The 14,825-nt window shown below is 39.3% G+C and overlaps 1 protein-coding gene across 3 annotated transcripts; it reads left to right on the top strand.

The window, feature by feature from the left end:
- Window positions 1–682: 682 nt before the first annotated feature.
- Window positions 683–14,318, top strand: pfkfb3 (6-phosphofructo-2-kinase/fructose-2,6-biphosphatase 3). 3 transcript variants are annotated; one of them, XM_036577269.1, is made up of 16 exons: window positions 683–910; window positions 4,134–4,262; window positions 4,454–4,550; window positions 4,672–4,738; window positions 4,976–5,050; window positions 5,144–5,200; window positions 5,740–5,864; window positions 6,253–6,460; window positions 6,751–6,897; window positions 6,991–7,095; window positions 7,967–8,096; window positions 8,197–8,259; window positions 8,356–8,420; window positions 9,098–9,277; window positions 9,488–9,510; window positions 12,663–14,318. In XM_036577269.1, the coding sequence occupies exons 1-16, from the start codon at window positions 829–831 to the stop codon at window positions 12,667–12,669; spliced, it is 1,560 nt and encodes a 519-aa protein (XP_036433162.1). In that variant the 5' UTR covers window positions 683–828; the 3' UTR covers window positions 12,670–14,318. The 3 variants fall into 3 exon arrangements, with proteins under 3 accessions (XP_036433162.1, XP_036433163.1, XP_036433160.1); XM_036577270.1 differs by lacking the exon at window positions 12,663–14,318 and adding an exon at window positions 10,829–10,898; XM_036577267.1 differs by lacking the exon at window positions 9,488–9,510.
- Window positions 14,319–14,825: the final 507 nt, after the last annotated feature.

Here is a 14,825-nt window from a genome sequence, read left to right as displayed (position 1 = left end):
ACTTCGCCTTTGCTTTGCTGTGATGGCAGAAATGTACTGCTATGAATTTATTGCTCAGTAGTTCTTTTAAAAATATCTCACTTAATCCACAGTCCTTAATCCATCACTTAAACTCCACAAGCAGAAACAAAAAATAAAAAACATATTTTAAAAAATATTTTTACTTTACCATTCGCATCTGTTCAAGAAAATAGGAGTCGCCCAGTAATTAAAAAAAACAGGAATGTCCACCATACTGATGCTGAATGTGCTGAGGAAGGTTTTTTTTTTCCCCTTGTGGTTTTCTACTGATGCAGTGACCTTCAGCACGTAGGCAGATCGGATGCCCGTTTAGTGAGCTGTCGAGCATCTGACAGGTTGTGGAGGATTTAGTGGACTGAACTCTTTCATTAGCATCAAAAGCAACATTTAAATCAAAGGCAATGCAGGTTTAACACGTGTAACATATGCAGCAGGCAAAGCAGCATCCGTGCATGTAAACACACAGCAGGGCGCAAGTGTATCACTGTAATTCTAGAGGATAAAGGAGGTTTTGGTTAGGTGGTTTTGGTGATTTTGGTTGATTTTGGCCGCCAGGTGGCACTGCGCTCGCGGCCGCCTCCCTCGTCTGACGTCACCGGCAGTCACGTTGCTTGCCGGATTTAAAACGAGCATGTGGGACTCCGGCACAGAGCAGACCGGGAGAATTTCGCCAGAGACACGAGCTTTACGAACAGAGCCCTGGTTTTTGTGGCTATTTGAACAACACAATTACGTTTAGACTTCGTTTCGTGGTCAAGCGCTTCACTTATTTTTGGCCCGCTGCAGTTTCACAGCCATCACCGAGGAATGACGAGAGAACTCACTCAGAACAAAATCCAAAAGATCTGGATCCCTTCAAAGGATGACAAACCTGCAATGCCCAGGAAATGTAAGTAAAATCTCGTGTGGTCCCTGATCTGTGGTTTGGCTCGACTTGTGTGGGGAAGATGCTGCTGCTCTGTTTTTGTTTCTCTTTCTGTATCTTCACTCTGTCTGCGTTAGCTTCAGTTCACCACCACCTGCCTTACCGCACTGTCCGCCGTTGTCCAGATCTGAACCAACTGACTAAGGGCTACAAAATGAGCCACTTCTGGTCTCATGGTTCATAAAAGTATGCACATTTATATCTAGTTACAAAAATCCATCCAGGATATAAACTATTCAGTATCTCAATACTCGAGATTAGGAAATTTGTGATTTTTGTGATTTTTCTGACCAATATTGCGTTTTTTCTTCTCATATATATGCAGTTATTGGGTTAAATGGGAGCTGTGAGCAGGGATGTGCTAAAGGTGAACATTGCTGTGCTGCTGCTGTAGAGAAGCCCGTAATGAGCGGTAGCTCACTGTACGTGACGCGACCATCCTTGGTTATGAAGGCTTTCTGATTCATCCCGTCTCAGTTCCAGTATGCAGCTAATACTGAAATACTGAACTTTATTTAACTTGTTTCTCTTCACAGCCTGTCAGCTACATCTGTCACAAGCACACAGTGATTGCAGCATTAGTCTAATTTAGTGATGATTATATTAAACTGGCTCAGTGGGTTGCGCTTAAAATTTCACTAGTCGCGTTATCATTTAGTCTGAACTACCCTGTGGTTTATTCTGAGTTATCCTGAAACTGTGTCACGGTTTATTTCACTCAGATTTAGATGTTGGCTACCTAAGATCACAGCTGATTCATTAGCTTATAACGCAGGGAGCCGGCTAAAATAAACGGTGACGTGGTCGCCATAGCAACCGGCTCCTGACTCTCCTCAGTTACTGACCGCTTTTTGTATGCAAAACGCGTTAATAGGGCTCACTTGAAGACACTTGTTTTAATTCCAGTTTAATCTGCTGTTTGCTGATGTATTTATTCTAAATTTGAAAAGTCACACTGCAAATATACTGTAATTGAATTACAAATGTAAGCTGTAGTGGGAAGCTGAATAAAACAAAGGCTGAATTCTGTCACAGTTTCTTTTATTGCCAAGTTTGATCCAAAGAGCCGGAAAGAGAAATAGTGCACTGTGTATTCTGTCTCGTTTAAACTCTCTGCGTTTGTCATTCTGTTGCCCTTCCCCATTGTGTCCACTATAGTAATTTGTGCATAGTGAGAAGGTTTGCAAGTTAGCCATGCCAAATACAGTGATATTCTGCACAGAGTCAATGCACAAGGGTCTCTGTCATCCTGTAGTAGCTGCAGTCTGCATGGTCTTTGTGTATGAAAGGGGTCAGCGTCAGTGGTCTGTCTGAGGCGCGCAGGTTAATGAGCTCAGTGGCAGCTTTTGCTGACCGACGTTGCCTGGCTCCTCTGAGGACGTTCTTGTAAGGAGAGCGGATTACACTGGCTGTTTGAGCTCAGTCTTTCCGTTCATAAGCATTGCATCCCAGAGTGCTGAATGGAGACACGCACACAGCCTCATGCAGCCTCTCCTGTGTGCGTGCATGTGTGTGAGCAATTTGAAGCTTCATGCAGGGCCAGCAAGGTGGAGTGGACAGTGAATGATGATACAGTTCAAAGGCTCTAATTTACTTGAACCTTCAACAAAAAGTAAAACACGATTTGGCTGTTCTCTCTACATGCTAGTGTATCAGACTTTAATACAGACAATCCTCCAACAGTGGATTTACTGACTGATGTGTGTCTAGTGATACGAGTCTGTTCCTCTTAAAGGGCCCATATCATGGAGAACTGAATTTTTCTTGCTTCATTGAAATCAACAAGTTTCCATCAGTCTAATGTAAACTGCAAAAATGTGAAAAAAATAGCCTGTTTTGAATTCATTATGGTCATGATGTCACAACCATGAACCCATTTACCCATGTCAGTTTAGCCACACCCACTCACGTCGATGTGATAAGAAGTATTGTTTCTGCACATTTCAGCCCAGTAGAGGTCAGCCAGTCAGAACATTTCTGTTTGCATATATCAGTCGTAAAGGCACAGCAACAAGACAAGCCTGGCTTTGGCTTCAAGGGATCAAGAGAGGTTGAAAAATGCTCATATAAAAATTAATTATGACTGTTTTCGGTGTGTGTATATAGAAAAACATGGACTATGGGCTCTTTAATGTCCAACATTTTAACATTTTAGTGATTTATTTAATATTTAGTTTTAATCTTGTGTAGGAATATATTTTTTGAGTGACCCGGTTTAGGCTGACTGGGCAGTGGAGGGGACTGTGGCTCTGTCAGCCGCAGACAGACGGCCCATCTGGGGCACGTGATGTTAGGGCACGTGGATGGGCACTGGAGTGAGGGGAGAGCGGGAGGAAAAAAAAAGAAAAAAAAAGCTTCTCTCTCTTCATTCCTGCACTGCCCATGCAGCTAGTCACCCACTCACACACACATAGCGAGACACGCACTGAGTGACCTAATTCTGTATGACAGGGGGCTCGTGCAGAGAAAAAGGGATGAGCAGGCTGGAGGGAGAAAAAAGGTTATTGAGTTTACAAACACGCACACACATTTTCTGAGTCATGTGCTGAACAGTGTAAACTGGACAATATACCAACATCCAATTATCATTTGTATGAACAGCCAACTAAATATAAAGCACAATAAATTTATGAAAGCTAAGGCCATTTGTCATTTCATCGATAATTTCTGATTACTCTGAATTCAGTGTAAGTAAGTAAGTAAGTAAATAAATAAATAAATGTTCCTTTTTGCATAAATAAGCTTTCTATACTCTGATCTATTATCAAAAACTCAAGTCTTGATGTTACTTGATTCACACACACACAGCAAAGAGCTACCTTGTACCAAGGAAAATGCCATCTGAAGTGTGGCAGTGATTTAATTTATTAATTTTAGTTAAACATTTAGTTGTCTTGACAGGCTTTGTACAGCGTAAATGGAAACTTCAGGTGTTTACAATTACATTTTACAAATTAAAGGCCTTATTGAGTGTTAAATTGTTTTAAAATCACTTCAAATTAAATTTACATTGGCAGTAAAACGTCTTACAGATTATTAGATTTAACTTGAGGAGGCCTGCACATGTCCAGATTGAACTGTAAAATGTCTGGTTATAAGTAGTTAAAATATTCATGTTTATCCATAAGCAATTCAGTTTTTCAAAATGGCTCATAGTTCTAACCCTATTTTTCCGGTTCCCTTGCAGCTGGTGGCGGCCCACACTTGGCCAACCCACCTACAGTCATAGTGATGGTTGGTCTGCCCGCAAGAGGCAAAACATATATCTCCAGGAAACTCACACGCTACCTCAACTGGGTTGGCATGCCCACCAAAGGTAAATTTAACAAATAAAATAATTCAGAATAGTTATAGAAAAAAATTATAGTAGTTATAGAATTATAGAGTAATTCATAGTACTTAAAAATAGTAGCTACTAAATAATTAATAGTAGTTACAGAAAAAAATCATAGTAGTTGCTGAATAGTTCATAGAAGGTACTGACCATAATTGCTTTTATTTTTCCAGTCTTCAATGTTGGCGAGTATCGCAGAGAGGCAGTTAAACACTACAGCTCATATGATTTTTTCAAATCAGACAACAAGGAAGCAGTCAGAATAAGAGAGTAAGTCAGGCCTTCAAACCTGTGATCGTCTTCAAGCTACATAACAAGACAACAGCTTCAGTTATTTACTGTTAGTTCACTAATTAACCCTGTTATTGTCCGATTCTGTCCATTCCTACAGACAGTGTGCCTTAGCTGCTCTCCGAGATGTCAAGGTTTACCTAACTGAGCTGGGTGGTCAAGTTGCAGTAAGTATTTCCTTTGATTACACACATTAAAAAACAGGAATGTGCTGAATTGACTTAAGTCAAATAAGTACATCATTTCTACGTGAATAAAGTGTATCTACAACAGTTCCATATCTCAGTAACTAACTTTTGGAAGTAATAGTGTAGATGTAATGCATTTTATTAATGTGAAAATTATGTACCATTTAGTACAGCAATACAAAAGGTACAGATTCTCACCCTTTTCACCGTCTGCAGGTTTTTGATGCAACAAACACAACCAGAAGCAGGAGAGACATGATCCTGGATTTTGGTGCTGAGAACGGCTTTAAGGTTTGTCATTTTATCAGGGCATTTCAGTGATGCTGATGACGCAAGTAGCTGCTGTGAATAAACACCACTGACTCTAAATCTGTCCTCTTGCAGATCTTCTTCATTGAGTCCATATGCGATGACCCAAACGTGATCGCTACCAACATAATGGTATGTTTACAGTCACAGTGCATGTAGCTGAGTGTGTAGATATATTAACAGATATAAAGTCTGTTTGTTTAATCCATTTCAGAATAAATTGTGCAGTGCAAATTGTGAAGTCCATGCTTTTACCTTAGTAGGTTTACATTGGGCAGCCATAGCATATATAGTTGTTTGTAGTTATGACTTAAGAATAAAGCAGCTTAGATTCCATGCTTTTACTGTGGTATGTTTACAGTGGACAGCCACAGTGTATATAGTTAAGTCTAAAGTTATAGCTTAAAACCTGTTGAATGTATTTCAGAATCAGTCAATTTATACGCGTGCTTTTACTGTTTTACGTCAATGCTTTTGCTATGGTTTACAATGGGTAGGAACAGTTTATGTGATCATGTCTGAAGTTATAAGGTGTTTTGAATATATCTCAGCATCATTTCATATCCATGCTTTTCCTGGAATACTACTTCTAGCAATTTTAACCCCCTTAAACTCAAAAAGGCCAGTTAATATAAGGATGCCATTTAAGTATGAACTTTATTTACTAACAGGAAGTGAAGGTGTCATGTCCTGATTACCAAGACTGCAACAAGACTGATGCCTTGGAAGACTTTCAGAAGAGGATTGAGTGTTACAGGGTGAACTATCAGCCCCTTGACCCAGATGATTATGACAAGTAAGTTTCAAAATATACCGTTCACACCCTCCCCAGTCCGAATCAGTACAGTCCATATATGGAAACTAAGCTGCAAAACGGGCTGTTCTGAACACATCATTCCCATGAAAACTATTGCATGTGCCATCAGTTTAGCTTTGCCTATTCATGTTGAAGTGATGAGTGTACTGCACATTTCTGCTCAGACTCTTTTTGAATGAGGTGCAATACGTGGCAGCCAGTCAGAAGAGAGATCATTTACATATCAGTCTTAAGAACAGAAACAGCCTGTTTAATTCTAAGGGATAAAAAAGAATTATGTGCTTGGTCTTGAAATACAAGTAAAATGTAGAATATGGACGCTTTAAACAGGAGAGTTGGAATCACAGCTGTTCTCTCTGTCCTTCAGGAACTTGTCCTTCATCAAGGTGATTGACGTGGGCCGCAGGTTCCTGGTGAACCGCATTCAGGACCACATCCAGAGCCGCATCGTCTACTACCTGATGAACATTCACGTCCAGCCCCGCTCCATTTACCTGTGTCGCCATGGTGAGAGCCAGCACAACCTGCAGGGCCGTCTGGGCGGAGACTCAGGCCTCTCAACGCGAGGCAGAAAGGTGCGCTTATTACTCAGCCAACACTGTTAAAGTTTGTACTGAAATGTACAAAATGTGCTGCTCACTTCCCAGTCTCTACTGTCCATATGTGGAAATGAAGCTGCAAAAGCAGCTCGTTTTAGCCTCTTAACTTCACTGCAAAACTAAAAAAGCAAACTCCAGACACCACATATCTTGTGGCTTGGAAAATTTGCTGAACTGTGTCTTACTTTTTTAAGACAAGATTCTTTGAAGCTTGGTCACTGCATTTGGTTTTTTTTAGTTGACTGACTTGGTCTCATTTTCTGCAGTTTGCCAGCGCCCTGGCCAAGTTTGTGGAGGAACAGAAGCTTAAAGACCTGAAGGTGTGGACGAGCCAGTTTCGGCGAAGCATCCAGACGGCCGAGGCGCTCAATGTGCCGTATGAGCAGTGGAAGGCCCTGAACGAGATTGATGCAGTACGTTTGTTGACCAGCCCAACTTCCTTAGGCTGTCTTTCTGTCCACGTTTGTAACCTCTCTCTCTAATAAGCAGCATGTGTGTGTCGACAGGGTGTGTGTGAGGAGATGACATATGAAGAAGTGAGGGAGCGCTACCCTGAAGAGTTCGCACTGAGAGATCAGGACAAGTACTACTACCGCTACCCCACTGGAGAGGTAGGCCTCACAGCTGCAATAATAATTCATCTGGAGAAAGGCTCAATGTTTGACTTGTAGCATAATATACAGGCTGTAAATGACATCGGCTCAATCCTTGTGTAGTACACTTTGCAGAGAAATGGGAGTCATTCCTGGTGCAGGTTCCTCAAGACCATAACAGTCTAATGCAGTTGCTTTCAATAGTGGTGAAAATACTACTAGTACTACTACTAATAATAATGATATTAATATACGTGTAACAGCTCAAAGTGGTTTCAAATGGAATAGTAAGTTTCAAAAAAAAAAAGCAGAACCATACAGGGTGCAAACAGTAGTAAAATAAAATGAAGGAAACTATATAAGACAAAATGAACAGATAAATAATAATTAAACAATTCACAATGATTCAATTTGATTACCTTTCCTTAGGAAATTATTCAGTGCTTGATGAACTCTGGAATTCCAGAATGGAATTCTGAAAATTACAAAACACACCAATGAGTCCAATAGTTTTATCCCCCTCAGTAGCACCAATGAAAGGTTCTTTGACTTCTATGAATAGTTAATACTTTTTGGGTGGTATAAAGAACCAGTTTCTAAAAGGTTCTTAAAAAACATATACAACAGCTTCTCCATCATGAAGAAGTATCTTTAAACAATGTGAAGAAACGTCAAAACATTCCAGTGACTCATTGAGTTGTCACAGTTCTATATGTAACTGTTGCCTTTACTAAAGAACCTATGGAGAACCCATTTTGAATGGTTTACTTTACTTAATATAATTGATTATAATTGTTTATAACATTATAGACAGGCATCATCCATCAATGCATTTTTACACCTGTAGCCTATAAAATTTCCCTTCTAAATTTGATTTATTTCTGTCTAGTCTTACCAGGATTTGGTGCAGCGGGTGGAGCCGGTGATCATGGAGCTGGAAAGACAGGAGAACGTCCTGGTTATTTGCCACCAAGCTGTCATGCGCTGCCTCCTTGCTTACTTCCTAGACAAGAGTGCTGGTAAGACCTGCGTAAAACTTCCCACCTTGTTAACTGCAGCTTCATCTGCTTCTGTTGAATGATCATGTAATCTGACTAACCCCTGACCTTCTGGCTGCAGATGAGATGCCCTACCTTAAGTGTCCACTCCACACTGTACTGAAGCTGACCCCAGTGGCCTATGGTAAGAAGTTTGCCATAAATAGCACTATTAACCTGCAGTAGTCTCAGGTACAAAGCAAAGAGGTGCTAACAGTGGAATGTTCCACTAATCTTCCAGGGTGCAAAGTGGAGTCCATTTCACTAAACGTTGAGGCAGTGAACACGCACAGGGACAGACCTGAGGTAAGAACACAACTTGCGCACAAAGACTACCATTTAAAAGTTTGGAATCACCATTTACTGTAAAACCAGTTCAGCTTCAGGGGTGCATTAAGTGTACTGCTTCTGTACTTGAGTAAAAATGTATGTGTTTTTGGTAAAATACTACTTGAATAAAAATACAGAAGTTGCTTGTGAATGTACACAAGTATCAAACTTTGGGTTAATATGGTTCTTTACTTTTACTCAAGTAGAAATATAGATATAGTACTTGTACTGCTACTCAAGTACTATTTTACCAAGAGTACATCTACTTTTACTTAAGTACAGAAGTATTGTACTTCATACACCCCTGTTTAGTTGCAGATAAATGTGTAAAATGATTCTGGTATAATGTTAACCCTCTACAACTTTACGGTTGAACAGTAGTGTAGATGGTTCTGAAATGCCTGTATCAGAATCAAGAATAGAGTTATAATAAATTGAATATCCAGGATGCCCCTTGTTTCAAAAGAGATGAGCAAAAAGGTTGATAAAATATACTATTACTAAATAATTACAGTATATTTTTTGTCATTTAATAACTTCTTGTTGTTCACAAAATACTTGAAATTTGAGTGTAAATGAACACAGAAATTACCACACACATGTACTTGAAGCTTGACCATCTGTCTGCCCCTCCCATTGCTCTCGCTCTGTAGGAGATCAAGAGGGGCCCAGGCACTTTGATCAGGAGGAACAGTGTGACTCCTCTGACGAGTCACGAGCCCACTAAGAAGCCTCGTATCGACGCCCTGGATGACCCCACCATTCCCGAGCTGACTCCAGCACCGCTGACCTTCTGTGCCACCACAAACGGCTCCCTCGCATTGACCACACAGGTACCAAAGGCTCTGTGTGTACATTTGTTTGTGTATGAGTGTGTATGTGTTTGCTGCTCCACAATTCCTTTACTGCTCTAATTCACCAGCTACTGTGTTCAACAGAGCAATCCATATGCACTAATTCCACACTCCTCATCACTCAGACACATTCTCTCTTCTCTGTTCCTCTTCACCTCCCCATTTTCTCTCATGCTCTTTTTGCTACAGCACTGGCTTGGCCAAGCTTGTCTGTAAGTATCAGTGTCCTCTGTCTGTCGCTTCTGTGTTTCTGTTCATAGACCACAGGCCTGTCTCTTGAAGCATGTTCTGCTTTGAAAGAGCACCTGACCGAGTTTCAGATTCACAAAACTGAGAAGTTACGAATTTTCTCTGTTAACCCCAGCTTCGATACTCATGATACTCAAGTGATAAAGTGGCTTATTTTTTCAGAAAAGGGAAAAATAATCATACTGTGTAAATATGTAGAAAGTAAAGCAACTTATTGCATATTGGAGTAAAAATGCCTTTATATTCTTGATATGACCCAAAAAGGACCAGACGGGTCCACCTCCATCAGAAGGCTGTGTCTGATTGTTTAGGCCTTGATTTGTCAGAGAGGTGATTTTAATAAGAAATCCTGAACCTGACCTGGAGCAGGTTAAGTGTGCAGCATAAGTTGCCAGATGATGTAGCCCGGTAAAAAGTGATCCACCGTCATGGGACAGTAAATCCAGGGTTAGATCGATCTAAGCTGATTTAGCTGGCTGAGCAGCTCCTGTTTCGTGAGACAGGCCTCAGCTCAAATGGCTAGGTTAGTTGAACAAAGAAAGAAATGAATCTTGAAAGGAATAAATTGGTAACAAATCAAAAAATTGACATTGCTGATGCCTGAAAATTGCTTCTTTAGTTTTGTATGAAAAAATGGACAAAATTAGAGCTTTCAGATGGCTGCTATTACTATTTTCAGCTGTGCAACATACGTTTGTTCATTTTCATAGATAACAGAATGGTCATATAGTGTCAGAAATCACATGAGCAAGTCTATTTCAGATCACTTAACAGCTCAAAGCACTTTGAGGCAAGTGCGTGATGATTTAGGTATGGAATTTGTATGATGCTAATTGGTGGGGTATAAGCTTCCATTACATTAGCCTTGTAGCTCCAGTGCAAAACTTAAGAAGCAAAATTCAGACATCAAAAATGTTTTGGCTGATTGACTACATGGTGAGAGGAAAAACCTTTTGATTTTTCACCAAACTATTGCTTTAATACGACTCCTGGGGGAGATCAAATTGCAGCATCATTTAGGAATTGTGGTTGCACTCGAATAACTTCACCTTCCCACACACTATTACATCACTCACTGTCTGGCATTTTTACCTCCCCACATCATCAGCGGCGGATAATACATTACGTAAGCCTGCAGCGTGTGTGTGCAGGCCATACCAGCTGTCAGTTGGCTCGCCGGCACGGTTATGTCTCTTCTCTGCCTTTTCTTCTAATCCATTTTGTTTTGTCTTCTAACATTCATATCATATGTTTTGTCTGTCTCGTTTTGCATGCCTAAAGACGCACTGTGTTCCACTACCTGAAAGTCATGTCAGTGCTGCTATTTCAGAGGTAATATTGGAGCCTCTGGATAGGTCCTATTTAGAGTAGAGGGGGGGCATTAGAGATGCCACAATATAATATTATTATGATACTTGAGCCATGATACTATTCTACAATTTTAAAGATTTGTAACACCCTAAATATTGAGATGAACGTGTGATTATATATTGGGATTGATTACTTTTGATCTGCTCCAATGCCCTTGTAGTTTTTCAAAGGCTCCTCCCACCTTCAAGATACATCATCAAAAGAGGTCTTTCCTAGCCTTTAAATCTGAAAATCTCACTCTAGAAACTACTGTGGTGCCACTGTAGGATTTAAGTAGGCATGTTTACAACGAATGGAGTAATGGTTCATTTTTTCAGTTTGACCAGATAGTCCCTTTAATGTTCTTATAGACTAAGAAAACAATGGACTTTTTGTATGTTTAGTCAAATACACATTAAAACATGAATATTTCTATACTGACATTAAATTATAAAAATATCAACACTATTTTTTCACCTAAAATATTTCAATACTATGAGTAATACTATATATATATATATATATATATATATATATATATATATATATATATATATATATATATATATATATATATACTAATTATATATAATTATATTTATATATAATTTTTTTTTTTTTTTTCCCCACTACCTCTTGCTTTTGTCTGTGTTGTAAACCAAGTCTTCAGTGAACAGGTTTATAGTGACACTGGAGAGGGTTCAGTGGTGGCATTTGCTGACATTTCAGCAGAGTAGGGCATCTGAGATCTGATCTCTGTCCTGAACAGAGCATTCAGCTGAGCGCACAGCCCAGGTTTTGGTTACACACAGAGTTTTTATCGCTTACCTCACATGACCTCGCACAAGGAGATTACATTTTAAGTTAAAGTGAGGGGGAGGGGTGCAGAGGCAGCCGAGCAATTAGACATTCTGTAACCTACGCAGAATGTTATGCAAGGGCAGAAATGAGACTTGTTTAGAGATTAGAGTATATAAATTATTTATCATGGCTCAGGTTACAGCTCTGAGGATTAGTTTACTGCTGTAGAGAGACTCTAAGCGTCATGATGATTCTGTGGTCAATTTGATTAGCAAACACTTGGCAGCACTGTCCTCTCCTCTGGTCTCGAGTTGTAGAAACTATTGGCCTGGCTAATCCATTCCAGAAACCTAAAAGGTCTTGACATAGATTAGCCAAATCACAATGATAATCAAGCAAAGCTTAATTTTTGTCTCTGTCAAGTGTGAAAATGTGAACACTTAAGAGAATACTAGTATAAATTATGTATTAGCTTCCTAAGTAGCTTGTAAAACATTTTATAAAATAATAATTCTAAAATTGGCGATTAATACTCTAACATAGCCTTCTAGTTTACATTCTGGTGCACATTTTGGTGACATAGTGTTTGTAGACTTTATTTTCAGCCTGGAACAGTAAGGAATTCATTAAATTGTTGGCTTTACTAAAGACAGAGGAGAATATTTAGGTCCTGTTGGTACCAATCCTGAGTACCAAAATACATAAAAACTGGAACCTTTGGTACTGGTGGTTCTTGGTGCTAAATTTTTCATTGCGTTGTGCAGTGGAAAAATGCTTTTTGCATTTAAGGTCATTCAAGGGGCAATGGCATTTGAGTGTGACATGTAAAATGCATTTTAAATGAAAGCTCCCTCATTCTCTGTATGTGATAGCTTTTGAGGTCACTCCGTGGCAAAATTTGCTTGTGCAGTTGACCATTAATCAGACTACTAATCACAGTCAAATCTATGTTCTCTTCACGCAGAACCTGAAGCGATGCGCTGCAGAGAGCCGCGACATCCCACAGCTTTGCCAGTGAGATGGTTTATCTGCATCTGCCGATTTTTACAGGAAGCTTCGCTGCCAAGCAGTTTCTGCAAAAGTTCTCCTTCTGAAGATTCTCAGACTCTTCAGCTTCTTCTGTTCCCCAATAAGGACAGAATATAGGCACTGAGTGGCTACTTGGGCATTTTTGTGTGCCCTTAATGTGGTTTAATGAATATGTGGGTCTTTGAACAGCAGTATGTCAACTGCTGTGTGTGTTGGTGGATTTTTTTATGTAGTGAAGGAAGAGAAATGAAGCACTGTGGCAAGAATGAATGAATGAATGATCCAGCAAAGCTACCAATCACATTGCTGTGATTCAACAGCTTTTTTTTGACTTCCATTTATTCTGGTGTGAATCTCATTGCCACACAGAATGTGTCACGCTTGGCTTGGCCAGGTGAAATCCACACCTGCACGTAATGAGACACACCAAAGAAAGTCAAAGGATGACTCATGCCCACAAGGCACACTCCATATGCCTCATATTGGGCCACATACTGATGTGAATACTAAAAAAACAACTCCTGATACAAGTAATTATTCCATTTTATCTAATGTTATTTCATTGTCATATCTCTAAGTGCTGTAATGAACGCCCCTACACTGCTGCTGGCTGTTTTGTAAAAGTTTGTCAGATTTGTTGTTAATGGCACTTTGAGATTTGTCTCATGCACTGAGAGATTATACACTTTGTATGTATGTCAAAGAAAGCATGTTGAGGATATTGTGATTGAGGTTGTGATCATGGGAATATTGTGTGGATGTATTTGTATTTGAGGGTATTTATATTTGTGCAGTACTTGTATCATCTGTTTATTGTAATGCTGACTGAGAGATTTTTTTTTCTTTTTCTTTTCAACTTTATGTATGAAAGAATTCCCTAGAGTGCCTAGTGCTTCGGCTTCTCAGGCCAATGATGCTTTATATTCATCCAAGATTTTACTATGTGCAGCGTCATTTATTTCATCATTTCATCTGTTTTACTCTTCAATATGTCTTAGAAGTGAGTCCCAAAAATGTATGCACATTGTTCAACCAATGGAGATTTCAATATTTGGTATTTTATTTCTGTATACACTTAATGTTAACCAAATGTTTACAGTTTGAATTTGTACCTGTATATTTCTTAGGTAATGAGCAAGAGAAATGTAATTCAGAAACAAGCTTTACTCTTAACACTAGCACAATGGGGATAATACAATATATATAAAGCAAAAACCAAGTTATTTAATGGTGTAAATGCACTTTTTGCTTTTTGAGGAGCCAGGTTTTGGCTAAAGTGATCATGATGTTAAACCTTTTTCTTAACACATTGTAGATGCAGTATATATCACTCTTAACTGTAGTAGCTAATTATTTTTTGCTTATTATACTTGAATTCTGTATTTTGTAATGCTGTATATTTTCTGTTAAACTATTTATTTATTTTTAATGTAGAATCATTGAATTTTGAGTACAAACCACCTTCCTTGTTGAGATTATGGCCCGTATCATGAAGTGCGACTGTTCCTTTTTCTTTAAGAGAGACAGTAAAATGATAAGCAAACAATTTCTTTTTGTATTTGCTGGACCAATAAAAAAACCTTCAAGGAAATTTGAAGACTTGTGGCTTTATTATTTGTTTCTACAGTCGAGACTCATTTCCTTGTCTTTCCTTTTCCCATAAATGGTTCAGACGGAGCCAGTAATTTCCCATCCCACTGAGCCCTCTGCTTGCTCTGGCCCACAAGCTGTTTTTTTTTTTAGCCAAACACTGACCATCATTAATTCCAATTCTCTCCCACACTCACTCTATCCTTCCAGCTCATAATGAGTTCTTTGCCCTCCTTCTATTACCTTCTCATCTATTGGGGCAGAAATTATAACCGAAACTGCTCTATCATTCTTGGTCACATGCCATTCTTCCTGCCACTGGGTCCGTGCAACAAGCAAGCAATAATGCATGCGTCACTGAAAGCATGTGACATGTACACAGTTTTATAACTAGAAGGTAAACAAGGAAATGTGGAGGGGACATGACTGGGGCTAATAAAGATATGATAAAAAGTATTTACATTAAAGTTTCAATGAGAGCTCGTTTGCATGGCAGTAAAGCCTATCA

This window comes from Colossoma macropomum, unplaced genomic scaffold (genome assembly GCF_904425465.1).
Source record: "Colossoma macropomum unplaced genomic scaffold, Colossoma_macropomum, whole genome shotgun sequence".
NCBI classification, from domain to species: Eukaryota; Metazoa; Chordata; class Actinopteri; order Characiformes; family Serrasalmidae; genus Colossoma; species Colossoma macropomum.
This window is presented reverse-complemented; position numbering and strand designations above follow the sequence as displayed.

Excerpts from the sequence above, each read along its gene's own strand:
- pfkfb3 (XM_036577270.1), top strand. The coding sequence starts at position 829 with ATGACGAGAGAACTCACTCAGAACAAAATCCAAAAGATCTGGATCCCT. Across the intron at positions 7,096-7,966 it reads ACCGCTACCCCACTGGAGAG|TCTTACCAGGATTTGGTGCA; the intron begins GTAGGCCTCACA and ends ATTTCTGTCTAG. Across the intron at positions 9,511-10,828 it reads TGGCTTGGCCAAGCTTGTCT|ACGCACTGTGTTCCACTACC; the intron begins GTAAGTATCAGT and ends GCATGCCTAAAG.